The sequence below is a fragment of the Entelurus aequoreus genome, linkage group LG22 (genome assembly GCF_033978785.1).
Source record: "Entelurus aequoreus isolate RoL-2023_Sb linkage group LG22, RoL_Eaeq_v1.1, whole genome shotgun sequence".
NCBI classification, from domain to species: domain Eukaryota; kingdom Metazoa; phylum Chordata; class Actinopteri; order Syngnathiformes; family Syngnathidae; genus Entelurus; species Entelurus aequoreus.
This window is the reverse complement of record NC_084752.1, coordinates 19,051,015-19,071,668: the sequence shown is the minus strand read 5'-3', so window position 1 is coordinate 19,071,668 and position 20,654 is coordinate 19,051,015. Positions and strand designations below refer to the sequence as shown.

General features: G+C 39.7%; 1 protein-coding gene across 2 annotated transcripts; it reads left to right on the top strand.

The window, feature by feature from the left end:
* The first annotated feature begins 884 nt into the window (after positions 1-884).
* Positions 885-2,038, top strand: hmx4 (H6 family homeobox 4). Of its 2 annotated transcripts, none has more exons than XM_062032501.1 (2): positions 885-1,145; positions 1,212-2,038. In XM_062032501.1, exons 1-2 carry the CDS (start codon positions 971-973, stop codon positions 1,736-1,738), a joined length of 702 nt encoding a protein of 233 aa, XP_061888485.1. In that variant the 5' UTR covers positions 885-970; the 3' UTR covers positions 1,739-2,038. The 2 variants fall into 2 exon arrangements, with proteins under 2 accessions (XP_061888485.1, XP_061888484.1); XM_062032500.1 differs by having other exon boundaries at positions 1,209-2,038.
* Positions 2,039-20,654: the final 18,616 nt, after the last annotated feature.

The following is a 20,654-nucleotide window of genomic DNA, read 5'->3' as shown; positions in this document are numbered from 1 at the left end:
CAATCAGGAAGCAGCTCGCATGCCACATCCACAGGCAAGCTAGGTAATGTTTGCTGTGGTCTGGAACAACATGGCACACAAACAACTATCTGAAATATTACATACAGATAATGTGTCATGAGACATGCAAAACTAAATTATATACAAAGAGGATACAAGTAAATGTTTTTTTATTTATTACTTGATTGTATACAAATTGTTGCATATTATAAATAAAGGTTTGTAAAATAATAATAAAAAAAAAAGATGTGACGGGATGACGTAGTGTTCCAGACCACAGCAAACATTACCTCGCTTGCCTGTGGGCAAGCAAGGTAATGTTTGCTGTGGTCTGGAACAACATGGCACACAAACAACTATCTAAAATATTACATACAGATAATGTCTCATGAGACATGCAAAACTAAATTATATACAAAGAGGATACAGGGAAATTATTATTTTTTTATTTTCTTGATTGTATACAAATTGTTGCATATTATAAATAAAGGTTTGTAAAATAATAATACAAAAAAAAGAGATGTGACGGGATGACGTAGTGTTCCAGACCACAGCAAACATTACCTCGCTTGCCTGTGGGCAAGCGAGGTAAACAACTATCTGAAATATTACATACAGATAATGTGTCATGAGACATGCAAAACTAAATTATATACAAAGAGGATACAGATAAATGTTTTTTTATTTATTACTTGATTGTATACAAATTGTTGCATATTATAAATAAAGGTTTGTAAAATAATAATAAAAAAAAAAAGACGTGATGGGTGATGACGTACCATTCCCTCGCCGCGATTGGCTGACACTGCTAGTGGAGTGGACCAATCAGGAAGCAGCTGAGGAAGCAGTGTGAGGTTCCACACGCAGCCTCGCCAGCCCGGCAGTGGACGCTGCTATGGTGCGTACACGCCATCCGACCCACTAACGTCCCCGATTCCGCTTTAACGAAGAGGAGGAGAAGTCCACGAATATGAGTAAAGTGGACGCGCCATGTCGCTCCAGCGCCTCCCTCAAGTTCACCATTGACAACATCCTCAACCTGAAGACGAGCGGGCGGGGATCCGACGGATGTCACCCCGGCGGAGAGGACCATGACTCGGTCACGGGGACGAGTAAAGGCCGCAGCCTCCAGAGACCCGGAAGTGGTAAGCGGTGATTAATGGAAGTCGACTAAGAGCATTGTTTTATTGTCGATTCCCCCCCCCCAGAAGATAACGGTCGTGAGGACCGGAGAAGGGCGGCGGACGCGCGCTTGGAGAGCGGCGACAGCAGCTGCGACGACTCCATCATCCCGGAGCCACTTCAAGCGGACTGCGGGCCGGGCAAGAAGAGCAAAATAATGACGAAAAAGAAGACGCGCACCATTTTTTCCAAGAGACAAATCTTCCAGTTGGAGACTACCTTCGACATGAAGCGCTACCTGAGCAGCGCCGAGCGCGCCTGCCTGGCCAACTCGCTGCAGCTCACCGAGACGCAGGTGAAAATATGGTTCCAGAACCGCAGGAATAAGTTGAAACGGCAGATCTCCAGTGAGATCGACGGACCCGGGAGCGACTTCCCGGAGACGGTGAAGCCGGGGTTGGTGGCTCAGCTCCCGGCCTTGTACAAGGAGAGCAGCCTGCTGGGGAGGTGCCTGCTGCCGGTGCCGCTGCCCGTCGTGTACCCGGGCTCCCCCGCGCCTTACTTCTGCTTCTCCAGCACCAGCAAGTACTTCAGCCTCTATGACGGCGACGTATGACGCTAAAAAAAAAAAAAAAAGTGCAAAAAAGACACTTTTATTTTATTTTTTATTTTTTTAAATTTTTTTTTAGTGCCAAACATGGAGCATTTATAAGCCAACATTTCAAGGCGCAGACTGAACGTGGGAAATTAGGAACCCATCACTCATGACATGTTTTGGTGTTATTTATTTATGAATTCGGGTACTGTGTAGGCCAGGGGTGTCCAAACTATTTCCACTGAGAAATGAAAGCATGCTGGGGCCATTTTTGATATTTTTTCATTTTCAGACCCATTGGGGCTCCATTAGTGTTAAAAATAAGTCATTATATATATATATATATATATATATATATATATATATATATATATATATATATATATATATATATATATATATATATATATAATTTTTTTGTTTCCTCTTTCAACGCTTAAATATCTATAGATCGACTTCAGTTATATCCGTTGCCATAACATTTTTTGCTTTTTTATGTTGTACACCACTTTTTCCTCCTAGAGAAAACCCTTTTGCAATATTTTCCCCAATGCTTTTTAAAAAAATGTAATACTATATGTGAAGTAATTGGAGCCTTAAATAGGTAAAAAAAAAAAAAAAACATTTTGTAATTAATAATTTTTTGAACAACCACAGTTAAAAACAAATCTAAAGGTCTGGGAGATCCAAAAGGCCCCTTACTCATAAACGTGTTAAAAATAAGTCATATTACAATATATATTGTTTTTATTTTCAACGCTTAAATATCTAGATATTTGTCGATTATAAGTTTTTATAATTTTTTTTGAGCAATGACAGTTTTAATGTAATAAAAACAGCCTGCATGACAGCTCTGTGATATTAGTGTCAATATTGTAACATATTCTCGTTACATTACACCTATTTGCTTGTTATTTTTTAATAGTATTTTTTCAAATGGGCCATTAAACAATTAGCTGAGTGCCACAAATGGCTCCCCGGGCCACACTTTGGACACCCCTGGTGTAGGCCTAACACTTCCACCATAGAGACTTATAGCAGGCCAAATGTAGCCCAGCCGTGGCCTACACCATTAACATGTTATTGTTTACATGGCATTGTTATTATTATCAACAACAGCAGCCTATATGCCACCAAAGAAATTACTATACTTTGCATGCATTTCCATAACAATTTTTTGTTGTTTTTTTAATTACAGAGACTATATGTATTTTAATGAATGCTATTAACATTTTATTCACGCATGTCTATTTTTTTTTCCTTCCATTTACGTTATTCCACATTTGCCTCATAGGCTCATTACAGCATTTACTGCAACTGTAATTAAAACTTTATTCAAGAAAACATGCAGTATATTTGTTTTCTTGAGTTTGCTGTAGCTCAGCTATCAACGTTTTTTTCATCACAAATTGCACATGCACCCCATGTGCAATTTGTATACATGTTTATGACTGTTATATTATAGGTTTTTAATTTTTTTTTTAAATATAAGGCTTATACCATTTTTTTCAATCAATCAACGTTTATTTGTAAAGCCCTTAATCACAAGTGTCTCCAAGGGCTGCATTTTAAAAACAATATTTTGTATTATTTTGTAATATTTTGTATTACTTCTTTTTTTATTTTTACATAAAATCAGGCTTCCCCTGACTGGTTTGGCAAGTTGGGCATTTAGAAATGGCAAAATGTGGTTTTAATTTGCAAAACAGATGACTACACTGACTGGTGTAAATAGCTGGTCGCACATGCACCCAATGTGCAATTTGTGTTTAAATCTTTTTATCAAAATTATGTTTTTTTGTATTATTATTTAGTTGTTTTTAATAATTTGGATTTAGTCAGACTCTTCCGGTTTTTCAGTTGGACATTTAGAAGTGGCAACATGTGGATTTCATAACAGTATGATAGACTATACAGATTAGTGTAACTATCTGGTCGCACATGCACCCCATGTGCAATTTGTGTTTGAATATTTCATTATTGTTTTTATCAAAATTATGTTTGTTTTTTTTAATTATTATTGAGCCTTAACCATTTAGTTGTTTTTAATATTTTGGATTTAGTCAATTGGACATTTAAAAGTGGCAACACGTGGATTTCATAACAGTATGATAGACTACACTGACTGGTGTAACTATCTGGTCGCACATGCACCCCATGTGCAATATGTATGCTCACTGTTTTATTATTGTTTTAATCAATATTTAAAGTCCTATATATTTTATGTTTTAATATTTTGGATTTACATGGAGTCAGACTCCTCCTGACTGGTTTGACAAGTTGGACATTTTAAAGTGAGAAAATGTGGTTTAATTTGTAAAAGTATGTTGGACTACACTGACTGTATGGCGTAAATATCTGCTGTTGGGGGGGCTAAGCTAATAAGGTGTAAATTATTGAATATTGGCCTAAATTAAGCATCACTTATATGAAATCACAGCTGACCTTCTGTTTTTTTAAGCAACAAGACCATATTGCACCCACAAAATAAGAAAATAGAAATAATATGTATAACCTGTATATTAATCAAACTGTGATGGAAGATTTTAAAGCATTTGAAATACTTGTATTCAATTTATTTTCTTAAAAAAAAATTGGAGGTGCACCTCAGTTCAACATAAATTGTAGTTTTTTCTATAAGCATAAACAGGAGGTCTTCTTATGTGAAATTTAAAAAAAAAGAAGATGAAATGAACTTTTTTGCAGAATTGGAGAATAATACTGTAATCGGTCACGGCAAGCTGCTTTAAAGTGCAATGTGCTGTTGTTTTGCCACATTTAATTATGCAGCTAATCTAAAGAGACATACAGCCACAAAATAAGCATAATATAAATGCATGGTACAGGGAATGTGGCGCTCAGACAGATTTAAGGTCACTGGCCATATACAGCACCACACAAACATTTGCACAACCAACCAGAATATGTCAGCCTATTTAATCACACTTAAGTAGAGCTAATATATTCAAAAGCTAGAATTCAAACTGTTACAATTCTACACTAATAAGTGCAATCAATAACCAGCATTAGTGTATAATCATTTGAACACAAATCTTAAATTAAGCCTTATGTAATGTGATTTATTTTCACATGTCCTGCATTGCACTTTGTCACAAAGTGTGTCGCACAAACCCCTTCTATGCTATACATCATATATAGCACCGATTGCTAAATTGTCCATTTGTACTTTAAAATATGAATTCCTTTGGCCTCCAAGTATCTTGCAGCTCTAAGCACACTTAGAAAGGCACATATTTGTGTTGTAAACTGCAAGTGTGTTTTAGGAACAAAAAGTATGACAAAAATATAAATAAAAGCTCAAATTAAAGCTACACTGTAAACCCGAATAAGTAAACAGAACTCAAAAAAAGTGAGTGTGTGTGTGTGTGCGTGTGTGTGTGTGTGTGTGTGTGGGCGTGAATGTAATAATTTATATATACGTACACACACAGAGTATAATAACAATACAAATCTATTAATCATCTTCATTTATCCTTAATTTCATTCATTGATTTGTTCTTTCAAAATAAGACAACATTATGTTTAATCCACTGAGTTTTAAGTAACAGTTAATTATTTTAAGTAGCAGTTACATAATCTACAAATAAGTTAATATTAATAAAAAAAATAACAAGTTTAATCAACTTAAAAAGAAGGAAAATGTTACTCACACTCAACATTTGTAAGTAAGTATGACTTTTAACAACTTTTTAAGTTTACAGTACTTATTCTAATTAATTATTTTGAGCATTCGGGTTTACATACTGTAACGAATGCTCATGATAACACAATTCATGTGAGTGTGTGTATTAGGTGGAAAAAAAGGCTGTCTCATGCCTAACAATTCTTTAAGACTACCAACTAAGACATGGCAGCAATATGAGCAGTATGGGAAAACAATAATTGGGATTTTAAAAAGAACATTTTTACAGTGTATTTTTACAAAACATACATAAAATAATGGATCGTGGTAATTGAATACAATGGACTTTAATTGGTGTTCAACTAAATGCCAGATAAAATATCACCAAAACGTCACAATTCTCATGTCTTTCTCAGTTCATGTAATGCGGTTCTTTAATGGCTGAACAAGAGGGGGGAACAAAGTGTAAAAGAGAGGGGGAGCTCAGTCAGAACCATTTGATGAGTGTATGTTTGTATTGGAAATAGTACGATCGCGTTTGTATTTCTGCACGGGTCTGCGCCTCTGCAAAGCTGAGGTCTGGCTTCTTGGAGGCAAGGAAGTGCTTGTTCCTAATGGCCGCAGAGTGCATCCAGGAGTGACCAATTGTGTGTGCACATTGTGTCCTTGTAACAAGTCTCTGGCACTTTCTTTCTGCATGACTAGACGGGGGCCCCCTTTCTCAGCTCGCCCGTTTCTTTAACCTCCCTTGACCTTTTCTAGTCATCTGACAGAGGTCGTCTCCCAAGATGAATGGCGGGACTGTCCCTCGACATGCGCTTGAGAGACGAAATATTCTCACCAGCAATAATGTAAACACTTCTTATCATCATGGCATACTAAAAACACTCAATATTTTGACATTAAACAAAATCATGTTTAAGACGCTGGACCAGGACTAACAATTTGATATATTTATGAAATCAAAATATTCAGTTTAAATAATATGATTTGATTTGGGTGTAACAAAAACTGTACATGGAATATTTTATCCATCCATCCATCCATTTTCTACCGCTTGTCCCTTTCGGGGTCGCGGGGGGATGCTGGAGCCTATCTCAGCTGCATTCGGGCGGCAGGCGGGGTATACCCTGGACAAGTCGCCACCTCATCACAGCTGTTAACATAATTTAAGTTAAATACAATAAAACAACTACGCATCATACTTTAAAAAATATTGTAACGGTCGTACAAGTACAGAAAATATAGCAATGCTTTCACATATCCTAAATATTTTAAATGTTCACCATTGAAATTCATTGAATTCCCATTAAACCGATTTGGTCCCCCCAAAACAGCACAATTTTAAGATAACAACATCCATCCATCCATCAATTTTCTACCGCTTGTCCCGTTCAGGATCGCAGGGGGTGCCGGAGCCTATCCCAGCCGCTCTCGGGTGGAGGGCGGGGTACACCCTGGACAAGTCGCCATAACAACATGCTTTTTAATATGAAAAAAATAACTTTTAGGTAACGAATACCGTATAAAACAATACAATGTAGCCTCCTACAAACAACTAAAGTAGTTTTATGAAGTAATGTAATGACTCTCTGTACGGTATCTCCTGCAGGCTGCTTCTCCTTTAAACACACCAGCATCAGCTCCTCCATATTTATAAATGTTCAACCAATATCATTTCTTTTAACACCATTGGTTGTTACCATAGCCATTATTGCCTCCTTTTGGTTCAGTATTGCTCAGATCGTAGCAGTGTTTTGTCAGCTACGCGCACAACTTGGTCGTTCTTCGGACTAATGGTTGGAAGAAAAAGTTTTGGCTGTCTAACTATCCATCTACCACAAACTCATGCTTGAAAGGGTCCTATTATGCAACTTTCTTACCTTTTGGTACCTGTTTTTGTGAATCTGGGATCCCCTTAAGTTCCGAAAATATGAAATTAACCCATGGAGGCATGGCAAAGATATTTATAAAACAATCTTGCCTTATTCCAAACTTGCGCCAAACAAGCTATTTGGAATTTGAGACTTTAATAACCTATTTTGCCATTGTTACGTCAGCGGATATTTTCTTATATGGTAAAGGTTTACCCGAGGCTGCCATTTTAATTCAGTTGCAGTTAGGACTGGGTATTGTTTAAAATTTTTAGATACCAGTACCAATACCAGTACCGTTAAAACGATACCAATACCAACTGAGTACTTCATTCGATATGAATCATGTGAAAAGAATGCAATGGGATGTGTAATATTCACTACTCCTCCCCATTCAAGATTTGTACACGAATACATTTTGAAAGTGCTCAAATATTTATTAAATAGCTGTACAAACATGTACAACAAAGTATTATTTCGGGTGTTTAATTAGCGAGCAAGCTCAGCTAGCGTTAGCTCACATGCCTACGGCATGCTCAAAACTTGACAATACATGTTTTAACACACAAAGGATGAGTATTGTTAACATAGTATGGGTACCGATACCCAGCCCTAGTTGCAGTCCAAGGTTGTAGTCAATAACCTCCTTCTTTTTCTCCATCCTCTTGTAGCGGGGCAGACTAGCTCGTACATGCACATGCATGATAAAGCATTTATATATTACCTGAAGTTATCGACGGTTAAGCAGTGTCCTGTTGAGATGACGACGACGATGCTGGTGTTGTAGATGCCGGCTTTTTAAACACAGTACAGTTCTCCACCCTTAAGTTTGCTCCGTGCTTGGTGAGGTGTTTAATCATATTGCTAGTATTCCCCGTTTTCCCCGAAATAATCTTGCCGCATTATATGCATTTATTTGTACCCGGCGCCAGAGGTGTGTAGTACAACCATACCTTCGACCGTTTTGCTGCCGGCATCTCGGAATGATGACCAGCCAATTCTGCACTGCTTCAACCCGCTTTACCGCCATACAAACTATTGTTGTTGTGTGTGTGGGCCAAACCTACAGGGTGTTGTGATGCGTGTAGTGTAGTAGTTAGAGGGAAGGTTGTAAGCTAACCTCTCGCTTAGAGACACTGCCACTGGCTAGCCAGTGTGGTGAACGGAGAAGCAGCATTGTGCGTCAGTCTTCTGCCAGTACACAGCCTCTCCTTCACCAAGACTCCTGTCAGGCCTCCACGTGGCCACACACGGTAACTAGGGCCCCGCGGCCCAAGGCAAACGTGGCAGGGGATCTCGGAGCTGCAGTGGTCCCCAGAGGCGTGATGCGCAGGCCCACTTTGTGGACACGCCCTGGCATCACCCAACCACTGCCCCGTTGCTTTGTGGGTTAGTCTGGGAAGACAAAAGGCTAGGGGAGCACACCCTGAGAGAAGAGCAAGTGCTGGTAGGCGCACCATAGGCGGTCCTCTGACAGACTGGAGCTCCGGCAGCCTCCTGCAGCTGTGAGGAAGTGGCGGTCGTCCTGGGTTTCCCTTACCACCGGATACAGCTCCCCACAGCGAAGAAATGATGTTGGAGTCTACGCGTCTCCCTCGTCGAAAAAGACCTCAACGGCAGAGTGGGCGGATGATGGTTGCATAGAAGCTCCACAACGGTCACAAAGGCGGAAGAAGGCTGCAGCAATGATGGGCCCCCAATTGTCTTGGTCTCCACGCCATTGGACCCTGGCCTTCTCTTTGCCAAGGACAGTCTCCCCACTTTAAAAGATTCCATGCACAGGCGTTCTCCTGAAGGCAATCCCAGAAACAGGAGGACAATCATACTCGTTTCGAGTGATCGCCGACGGACCAATCACATGGCGCATTGAATCGAAGAACGCTGGCAGTGATTGGCTGCGAGCCAAACCATAGAAAGAGTAATTTTTTCTTGATCTGGGTACAAAAAGAACTGATTGCAGGTATCGTTTGACAGACGCAGTTTCGATACTACTTGGTATTGGGTTGTTTCGGTCGATACCTTAAAGGTATCGAGTACCGATACCCAGCCCTAGTTGCAGTCCAAGCTTGTAGTCAACAAGGTCCTTCTTTTTCTCCGCGGGGAAGACTAGCTCGTACATGCACATGCATGATAAAATCACCTGCTGTTGCCATTTCTAAATAAAATAGCGTATAGCTCTAACTTATATCTGTCAGTTGACTCGATATGGAAGCATTAAAAACTTCAACATGGATGACGGAGTGGAGAAGCTGTCGAAGTGTGCTTGGTCTGGAGGAGGGCATGTAAATAATACGTGTAAGACGGCACATTCTTTTAAACGGCACATTGTGAATATCCAGTGAGAAAGAGGCTTGAAGATGGCCCGTAAAACAAAATCTATGCAAAATGTTGACCAAAGCACCACCATATAGACTACAAGGAAGTGTTCTAAATGTCCCAGTGTACACGTTTCATCCACCCATTGTGCGCCTAGCGGCACAGCCATTTTGTGCCCGGCAGCACAGCCATTGTGGGCGGGCTGATCGATCTCTGGTGGTCATTCATTCAACAAAACACAGTGATGCTGTTAGCTAATGTGCAAATTGCTACTTAGCGTGCCTTTTAAGGTTTAAAAACCTTTTTACAGAATGTTCTAGATTTGCTAGCTCAATACGAATAAAGCAATGGACAAGCAATGTGTGGTTTGAAACATTCAAGAAGTATCCTCAGCGTTGTTGACACTGCCTTGACCGACATAGTAAAGTTGATTTTATTTTTTAGTTCCTAATCACTGCACTGACCTAGTGTTAAAGAGTTTAGTGATTTGAAATTCTGAGTGCATCACAGGACTAGTGATACTGTGTGTGCGTGTCGGCACGACACGCAAGGCAGCTGCATATGAGGACAGTTCAGCTCGTTGTAGGGTGGACTTAATTAAATAGAAAGTGGATCCATGACCCACTCACGATCAATTCCTGTCGGGGTTGTGCCATTATCACTAGCAACTCTTATTTCTACATGTCATTTTTTATTTTGCACTAAAAACATTAATGATTGAATAATTTACTTCCTATGAATTTTTCAGTACAAAAAATGTGTCAAATCATATTCAAGTTTGATGAAAAAGTATACAAATCATGTGGGGGATGTTGTATTGGGGCCCCAAGCACACTGGGCTTTGGTAAAGTTAGATTTCCCCCCCACCGTCATTTAAGTATTTAAGTGACAAAAAAACATCATAAATAGTAATATAAAATTAATATAGCCGTGAAAGTTCAGAATAATAAGTTTGCTTGAATCAAATCAAGAATGTCTAAGACTGCCTAGACCCCCTATTAGTGTTGTCCCGATACCGGTACCAAAATTAATTCGGTACTTTTCTAAATAAAGGGGACCATAAACAATTGCATTATTGGCTTTATTTTAACAAAAAATCTTACGGTACATTAAACATATGTTTCTTATTGCAAGTTTGCCCTTAAATAAAATAGTTAACAACTTGTCTTTTATTAGTAAGTAAGCAAAAAAAGGCTCATAATTTAGCTGCTGACATATGCAGTAACATATTGTGTCATTTATCATACTATTATTTTGTCAACATTATTAAGGACAAGTGGTAGAAAATTAATTATTAATCTACTTGTTCATTTACTGTTAATATCTGCTTACTTTCTCTTTTAACATGTTCTATCTACACTTCTGTTAAAATGTAATAATCACTTATTCTTCTGTTGTTTGATACTTTACATTAGTTTTGGATGATACCACAAATGTGGGTATCAATCCGATACCAAGTAGTTACAGGATCATACATTGGTCATATTCAAAGTCCTCATGTGTCCAGGGACATATTTCCTGAGTTTATAAACATAATATAAATTAAAAAAACTAAACGTTGTGATGCCAAAAAGTATCGACGTAATCATAGTCGTATTGACTTGGTACGCTCCTGTACTTGGTATCATTACAGTGGATGTTAAGTGTAGATCCACCAATGGCGTTTGTTTACATTTTGGCTGACCGGTACTTTTCAGAGGCGGTATATTACCATATATGATTAATTAGTATTGCGGTACTATACTAATACCGGTATACCGTACAACCCTATCAAAAACACATAATGGTTTGTACCACCTGGATAGCACCAAACCTAACTTTGAACACTTCACTCAACACAGACATCATAACGTCATCAAAGCTCACATTTAAGCACCAGCATTTTGGAACAAAGGTATATACAGAAAAGGTACACATTTGATAAATCTATCTGTGGCAGCATAGCGGAATGTTATGTACAAGTTTCACTTTTGCATCTTATTGCTTGGATTTTAATGACATCACGTCTGGCTCACATCCAGCTCATTAAATATGCGTGGTCGTCAAGCAGTGTCTTTTCTCAATGAGTAAAAGGCACCATTTAGCCATTCCCAAATAAAAATGCTGGCGTTGTTTTCGGCTGTACAAACCGTCGAAATCCCGACAAGGATAAGCGTCAGAGTTCTTCGAGAGGAAATCAAGAAGGGTGAAAGAGTGCACTCCACTCCATGGAAGCAGAATCGAAGAACGCATGAGTTTGCAGTGACCACTTCGTTAAAGGTTTGTTTGATGTATTTTTAATACACTTTACTTGTTTAGTATTTCCCATTGAAGTACTATTTTGATATGGTTTGTATTTAATTGTTTAATAAATACAAACCAGAAAATTAGGGTCAATGATACTGTCAGGAAAGGTACTTCTATGTCTCCCCCTCTTATTAATTTTGTACACAAATGCGTCAGAGTACATATGACATCAGGACACAAATCAAATATAGTGATGACTCAGTGATTGTTGCTTTGTTAAAAATAATATGCAGTTACGGGTGTCAGCTGTTGGGTGCTGGGAGTCGCTGTTTGTTGTAGGCCTCCATGCTTTTCTAAGCTTTGTTTTGTCGAGTAGAATGATGTCTGGAGGATAAGATACACAATATTGCCAAAAGTATTTGGCCACCCATCCAAAATGATCAGAATCAGGTGTCCTAATCACTTGGCCCGGCCACAGGTGTATAAAATCAAGCACTTAGGCATGGAGACTGTTTCTACAAACATTTGTGAAAGAATGGAGCTCAGTGATTTCCAGCGTGGAACTGTCATAGGATGCCACCTGTGCGACAAATCCAGTCGTGAAATTTCCTCGCTCCTAAATATTCCAAAGTCAACTGTCGGCTTTATTATAAGAAAATGGAAGAATTTGGGAACAACAGCAACTCAGCCACCAAGTGGTAGGCCACACTAACTGACAGAGAGGGTTCAGCGGATGATGAAGCGCATAGTGCAAAGAGGTCGCCGACTTTCTGCACAGTCAGTTGCTACAGAGCTCCAAACTTCATGTGACCTTGCAATTAGCCCACGTACAGTACGCAGAGAGCTTCATGGAATTGGTTTCCATGGCCGAGCCGCTGCATCTAAACCACACATCACCAAGTTCAATGCAATGCGTCGGATGCAGTGGTGTAAAGCACGTCGCCACTGGACTCTAGAGCAGTGGAGACGCGTTCTCTGGACTGATGAATCACACTTTTCAATCTGGCAATCTGACGGACGAGTCTGGATTTGGAGGTTGGTAGGAGAACGCTACATTTCGGACTGCATTGTGAAATTTGGTGGAGGGGGAATCATGGTGTGGGGTTGTTTTTCCAGGAATTGGGCTTGGCCCCTTAGTTCCAGTGAAAGGAACTTTGAATGCTCCAGGATACCAAATCATTTTGGACAATTCCATGCTCCCAACCTTGTGGGAACAGTTTGGAGCGGGCCCCTTCCTCTTCCAACATGACTGTGCACCAGTGCACAAAGCAAGGTCCATAAAGACACAGATGACAGAGTCTGGTGTGGATGAACTTGACTGGCCTGAACCCGATTGAACACCTTTGGGATGAATTAGAACGGAGACTAAGAGCCAGGCTTTCTCGACCAACATAAGTGTGTGACCTCACCAATGCGCTTTTGGAAGAATGGTCGAAAATTCCTATAAACACACTCCACAACCTTGTGGACAGCCTTCCCAGAAGAGTTGAAGCTTTAATAGTAATAGCTGGAATAGGATGGTACTTCAAGTTCATATGTGAGTCAAGGCAGGTGGCCAAATACTTTTGGCAATATAGTGTATGTTTTGAATTTACTGTTATGGTTTTTTTTCCCGATACAGTTGTAAGTTGCCCAGCAAACTACCAAAATATGTGAAATAATTTTTGGTGGGTGTGCTCCTCAGTCACTATAGTGCATGGACTCCTCAGTGTGTCCCAGTACACCAGAGGGCAACCTGAGAACCAAACTACATGACACAGCACATTGTAAAGTAAACAACAAGGCTATTAGTTAGGGGCGGAAACCCGACACAGGAGCTCTGTGTACGTGTCACACTTAAAGACTGTTTGATGGCCTATTGATCTGATGTTTTAGACCCCCTACACCCCTCTCTCTCCACAATACAAATTGCTTGAGGAAATTGAACGATAGCAGGGGGAATGGATTTGGATAAAAGCAGAAGGATACCGAGACAAACAGAGTGAAGGGATGAGCTGGGAGACTATGAAAGGGAATTGAACCATAGCCAAAAACTAATTGCTGAGTAAGCTAAGAGTTAAGATAACTAAAGTAGGCCATTAATGGTAAAGCTTTTATAACTGAATGTATATATGCTTTTGTTTTACAGTTTGGCAGAAGAATCAGCTTAACATATGTACAGTTACCATTAGCCACACCCCCTCCGATCACCTATTTCATGGCAATCCATCCCAAGTGTAACCTAACACTGTACTGTACTCAGTGACATCAGATAGGATCTCCAAAATCATCAAGATCTACCTTGTGGGAAAAAGGAATATAAGTGCATGCCATGGTAACTGTTGACGGTACAGAGATCCTTGATGACAGTGTTCCTGAAAATCGACTGTATGAGCTAAAAATGTGAGGCAAGGCAAGTTTATTTATAGAGCACAATTCGTACACAAGGCAATTCAAAGTGCTTAGCAGAAAAATGAAAGAAGGCAAAAATACAAATATTTCAAATTAAAATGAGAAAATACAATCATAAAAACCATCAGAATTAATTAAAGTTATTATCAATCAAAGAGTGTAGATAAAATATCCACAATTAAACAAGTGTTTTCAGGCTGGATTTAAACATTGCCAACGTTGAAGCCCGTCTCAGATATTAAGAAAGTCAATTCCAGATTTTAGGAGAATACAACTGAATTGCAGTTTCACCCTGTTTGGTCCTGAATCTAGGCACCAGCAGGAGACCACTCCCTGAGGTTCTCGGAGCTTGACATGGTTCATGTGGGTCTAAAATCTCAAAGATGTACTTTGGCACAAGACCATGAAAAAACTTGTACAAATCGAGAGCTGTGTTAAAATGTATTCTCGGAGCAACGGGAAGCCAGTGACCTAAGCACTGGACTAATATGGTCATGTTGCCTGGTTCGAGTCAGGACTCGAGCAGCAGCATTCTGGATGTACTTACATCGAATATATATTAATACTTTGTTCAGTAAGCTGGATAATTGAGGTCTGGTGAAAAATTTAGGATATACAAGATGTTAAATTTCTTAACACGCACAAAGGTCCTTGTCGGGACTCCGCATGGCTGCGGCGGTTGTGACTCCAAGATGCAGGAAACAGGAAATCGATGCGCAGGTAAGAGGATTTTAATATACTTGAAAAGAGGAGAAGCAGTCATGCATACAAAGGTTCTCAAACATAATCAATCCTCGAGCACTGAGGAACAGGCGAGGCAGGTATAAATAGCAGCTTGATTGGCAACTGCAACCAGGTGTGCCGGGCTGCCAATCAGGGACGGGTGAGGGAAATGAGCGCTCAGGGAGACATGCACGAAATGCAACAAAAATAAGAGCGCTGACAGGAAATAAACATCAAACAAGGAAACACAACCAGAAATAAAGTGAAAGCTTGTCTATTCCTAAGTGCTAAACAAGAAATACAAACTACCGACAAAATAAAACATAACTTACTGTACAATGTCTGCTCTAGTGGGAGGCAGACTGATGGGGTGTTTTTAGTTTCCTATTTGGATGAAGAATTAATCATAATCCTCACACAGGTTAAAAAAAAACTAAAACAAAACCTTAAAATAGGGTTAAGAACATAGCCAGAGTTCACCCGTTTTTAACTGAGGCCCACACGAAGGTGCTAATGTATGTTTTTATTTCCTGTAGTTAAGATTATCGTAATGTCCTGCTCTCTGGTCTTTACAAAAAGAATATTAGAACTCTACAATGATTATAAAACTCAGCTGCACACGTGCTGATGAGGACCGGAGAGCAGGAGCACATTATACCAGTTTTAAAGTCGCTGCATTGGTTCCCCACCAGCTTCTGGGACAATTTTAAAGTTCTATTATTAGTTTTTAAATGTCTTAATGGCCTTTTGCCTTATTATATATTTGACCGGAGTTTGGCATATAAACTCTTGCGGATCCTGTGCTCCTCTGGCAGAAAACTTTTGTTTTTACCAAACACATGAATTACCATGAATTGATTAACGTGGACCCTGACTTAAACAGTTGAAAAACGTATTCGGGTGTTACTATTTAGTGGTCAATTGTACGGAATATGTACTGTACTGTGTAATCTACTAATAAAAGTTTCAATCAATCAATTTAACCACTATGGCCCCCACCTGTGGAACAGCCTTAGGACTGCAGACATCGTTGATATTTTTTATTTGTATTTATTTATTTATTTTTTTAAGTTGAAAGACACTTTTTTTTAATCAGGCTTTTTTACTGATCATGTTAAACTATTGTTAGGTGTTTTAATTTGCAATCTGTTATTTTCTATTTCATTTATTGCTGTTATTATTACTTTATTTCTCTCTAAATGCCATGTTGTTATCAATGTATTAATGTATTATTTATGTTTTATTTTTACATATATTTTAAAATGGCATTTTTCCTCAACCCTCAGTGCAATGCCATGTTTTGTTTTTGTTATTATCAATAGTATTGTGTTTTTCTCACTTCTTTCTTTTTTTGGAGGGGAAGCACTTTGTGTTGCCATTTGATTGTGTATGAAAAGTGTTTTATAAATAAAGTTTGATTGATTGATTGATAGATTGACTGTGATTGTGGCGCCGCTAAAAGTAGTTCCTTGGTGTTAGCACTTATAATAACAAAATATATGATACTTGGTTAATATTCAAGTCACGAGACATAAATGGAGTATTGTTGGTGGGTTTTGGATGTTTTTTTTAGAGAGCTTTACAGGCGTAATTTACTCCCATTAGCTGCAGTGTTTGTCACCTTTTACTTGCCCTATATTACGAATTAGAATGCATAAAAATAGAAAAAAAACATATGTGTTTTTGTCTTACATAGGGATTGTGAATGACAGGCAAAAGTCCAAAAAGTGCATTTCCCCTTTGAGCCCCGAGTCCACAATTTTGTTCAATAATTTTTATAATCGATCATTTCAGCCCTATTTGGTTGTTTTACTTTACAAAGACTTGTTTTCAAAAAAGTCACTCATTTTGGGGAATTAAGACAGTGGTGCTCATGTACTGTACACACAAAAGTAACACAATAATAGTGTACAATTTTGTATACATGGTATTAAGTTTTTCCAATACCAAATAATTGTTGATTAATGATTTTTTTAAATTAATGATTTAAAGGGGCAAGCGGTAGAGAATGGATTTAAAGTAGCTTGCCAAAGCCTACACTGCAATATTTCGTATTTCATTTATTTAATTGGAACAGTGCACATTAATCAACACTTGAATAAACAGTGTATATGCACGGGACTTAGCATAAATGCTATTTTTCAGCAATATTAGTGCCCTTTAATAATATATTGGTTTAAAGCTTGGCAGTGTGGTTGTGTATATTAATTCCATAAAATTATATTTATTATTCATACTGGTATGACTGTGAGGAACTGTCACTTAATTTCTGGTTGTGTTTCCTTGTTTGATGTTTATTTCCTGTCAGCGCTCTTATTTTTGTTGCATTTCCTGCATGTCTCCCTGAGCGCTCGTTTCCCTCACCTGTCCCTGATTGGCAGCCCGGCACACCTGGTTGCAGTAGCCAATCAGGCTGCTATTTATGCCTGCCTCGCCTGTTCCTCAGTGCCAGAGGATTGATTGTGTTTGGGAACCTTTGTATGCATGACTGCTTCTCCTCTGTTTAAGTACAATAAAATCCTCTCACCTGCGCATCGGCCTCCTGTTTCCTGCATCTTGGGGTCACAACCGCCGCAGCCATGCGGGTTCCTGACAATATATTCACTGTTACATGTGACCCTCTGAGGGCAGCCATATTTGCAATGCGGCCCTCAATAAAAACAAGTTTGATTGATTTAAGTAGTCTTTCATTGTTTGATACTATATGTGCACTCTTTTAAAAAAGTTAATTGTGTCTAATAAAAGAAAGTAAGGACATGGCTGTGGTTACTTAGATCTCACACACGATTCACCAACATTGCCTTGTTCTCATTCCACAATTTTTAACAAAAGCTTAAGTTACAATTCTAAACGACAGTAGTACATAATAGTACAATATATAACAGTAAAACACTGGTTTTCGTATTTTCTGTGCTATAGAGCGCCCCATTATTTAAGCCGCACCCACCATATTTTATAAAAAATACATTTGTTTACATTTATTAGTTGCAGATATATACCGGTACGAAATATTTTGTAAATGTTAATTTACATACCTTAACTGTTTCCTAACGATGTCTGTCACATGGTAGTAAAACGGATGATCAAACAAAACAGAAGTCAATGACCCACAAGCTGCGGAAGCTAGCTCAGCTAAACAGAGAACTCCGCAGTGACGTTTTGGTGAATTTACAAAACTGAAACAATACGAAAGGATTGTAAGTTAATAATACTAACACAGACACTTGTAAAAGTGTTAGCATATTCTCTTAAGCTAACGACGCTAGCTTGAACACATTACGATAGCACATATGAATATGCATGAAAAACACTCCTACAGACATCACACCTGGGATGGTTTATCCGTCCATCCATTTTCTACCGCTTGTCCCTTTTGGGATGGTTTAGTATGTACACATTGTTTTAGGTATGTTGTAAAACTTACAAACCTTTCTTGGGGTGATGAAGAAATAATTCTTTGGAGCAGAAACACTATGGATGAATACTTCCGGTTGAAGGCACGAAACAGGAAGTACATTTTTAACCCTCAGTACCTGCAGTGAGCTTGTCTAAAATATTGTACATGGTAATTGGGATTTTTTATATATATTGTATATATAATATATACTGTATATATAATATGTAAATAGTACATATATATTATATTTATATTGTTACTATGGTACATTTTTAGTCTACTTTATATATTTTGGTTTTCGCCCTCTTTTTGTGCCCTTGTGTGCATTATCCTTTCCATCCTAATCCTTTCCATCATTTGTAACTGAGCTACTGTGTGGAACAATTTCCCTTGTGGATCATTAAAGTTTGTCTAAGTCTAAGTCCAAACCTTTTAATCTTCTCTGTCGGTGTTCTATAAAAACTATCTGTTGAACACAAGACATCATGTCCATTAGCGAAGAAAAATCCATAATTGGCCGCACAGTTTGATAAGCCGCAGGGGTTGAAGCGTGGGGAAAAGGTGTGGCTTATAGTCCGGAAAATACGGTTTGCAATAGTATAAAAGACAATAAATCACATGCTACCACAACTTGACGTTGTGGTAGCATTTAAAACAATATGATATACGTGCTATTATTACATCAGTGTCAGAGTTTGGTCCGCATTGCCGGCAGTAAGTCGGACACGTTTCCAGTGATGGTTGGACTCCGCCAAGGCTGCCCTTTGTCACCGATTCTGTTCATAACTTTTATAGACAGAATTTCTAGGCGCAATCAAGGCGTTGGGGGGATCTGGTTTGGTGGCTGCAGGATTAGGTCTCTGCTTTTTGCAGATGATGTGGTCCTGATGGCTTCATCTGGCCAGGATCTTCAGCTCTCACTGGATCGGTTCGCAGCCGAGTGTGAAGCGACTGGAATGAGAATCAGCACCTCCGAGTCCGAGTCCATGGTTCTCGCCCGGAAAAGCGTGGAGCGCCATCTCCGGGTTGCGGAGGAGACCCTGCCCCAAGTGGAGGAGTTCAAGTACCTCGGAGTCTTGTTCACGAGTGAGGGAAGAGTGGATCGTGAGATCGACAGGCGGATCGGTGCGGCGTCTTCAGTAATGTGGACGATGTATTGATCCGTTGTGGTGAAGAAGGAGCTGAGCCGGAAGGCAAAGCTCTCAATTTACCGGTCGATCTACGTTCCCATCCTCACCTATGGTCTTGAGCTTTGGGTTATGACCGAAAGGACAAGATCACGGGTACAAGCGGCTGAAATGAGTTTCCTCCGCCGGGTGGTGGGGCTCTCCCTTAGAGATAGGGTGAGAAGCTCTGCCATCCGGGGGGGGGGGCTAAAGTAAAGCCGCTGCTCCTCCACATCGAGAGGAGCCAGATGAGGTGGTTCGGGCATCTGGTCAGGATGCCACCCGAACGCCTCCCTAGGGAGGTGTTTAGGGCACGTCCGACCGGTAGGAGGCCGCGGGGAAGACCCAGGACACGTTGGGAAGACTATGTCTCCCGGCTGGCCTGGGAACGCCTCGGGATCCCCCGGGAGGAGCTGGACGAAGTGGCTGGGGAAAGGGAAGTCTGGGCTTCCCTGCTTAGGCTGTTGCCCCCGCGGATAAGCGGAAGAAGATGGATGGATGGATGGTGCTATTATTATTGTGTATGTCTCTGTACTGCATGTTTAGATGATGACAAGGTTTTGTTGCCATAGTGCTAATAGTAGTAAATACATCACAATCACAGTTTTGCTGTTTGTCATTCTCTAAAAAAAAAGTTCTCTATTTTAGTGACAGAGCGGGAAGGAGGCGGCGAAGTCATCATTCTTGAATACTACTCATTGCCCGCATGCAAACAACAAGGTGGCATTATCAGACTTTCCCACTCTGGAGCTTGTTCTCGAAAACTATCGTTTCAACCACCCATAACACCCTTTACTCGGGAATAAAAGGCTGAAACAATACATTTATTTTCTCCTTTCTACCTATAAACGCTAACGTGACGACAGGCCTTTGGTTTACAACAGGAATTCCCAAAATGTTTCAGCATAAATCCCACCTAACCTTATCCTTGTCCACACACACACAATGGTCGTTTAAGACCCCCCCCCCTGCCCCCCCCCCCCCTCCGTCCGCCGACGCAACGTGACCTAGTGCGAATGCGTGGAAAATACACACGTCATAGTCCCCTCCAGAGTTGCTTTGTGTGCAAGTTCTTAAATTAAATGTAACTTATCTGAACAATATCCAGTGTTGTGGTATTTCATTTAACTGGAATCCAGTGTGCTGTGGGGCCCTATTGTAGTGAATCACACCTGAGCCATCATAAATTCATCAAATCTTT

What these genes read in the sequence shown, in the direction of transcription:
- hmx4 (XM_062032500.1), top strand. Translation starts at nt 971, where the DNA reads ATGAGTAAAGTGGACGCGCCATGTCGCTCCAGCGCCTCCCTCAAGTTC. An exon ending in CCTCCAGAGACCCGGAAGTG is followed by an intron (nt 1,146 to 1,208) that starts GTAAGCGGTGAT and finishes CCCCCCCCCCAG; the next exon opens with AAGATAACGGTCGTGAGGAC.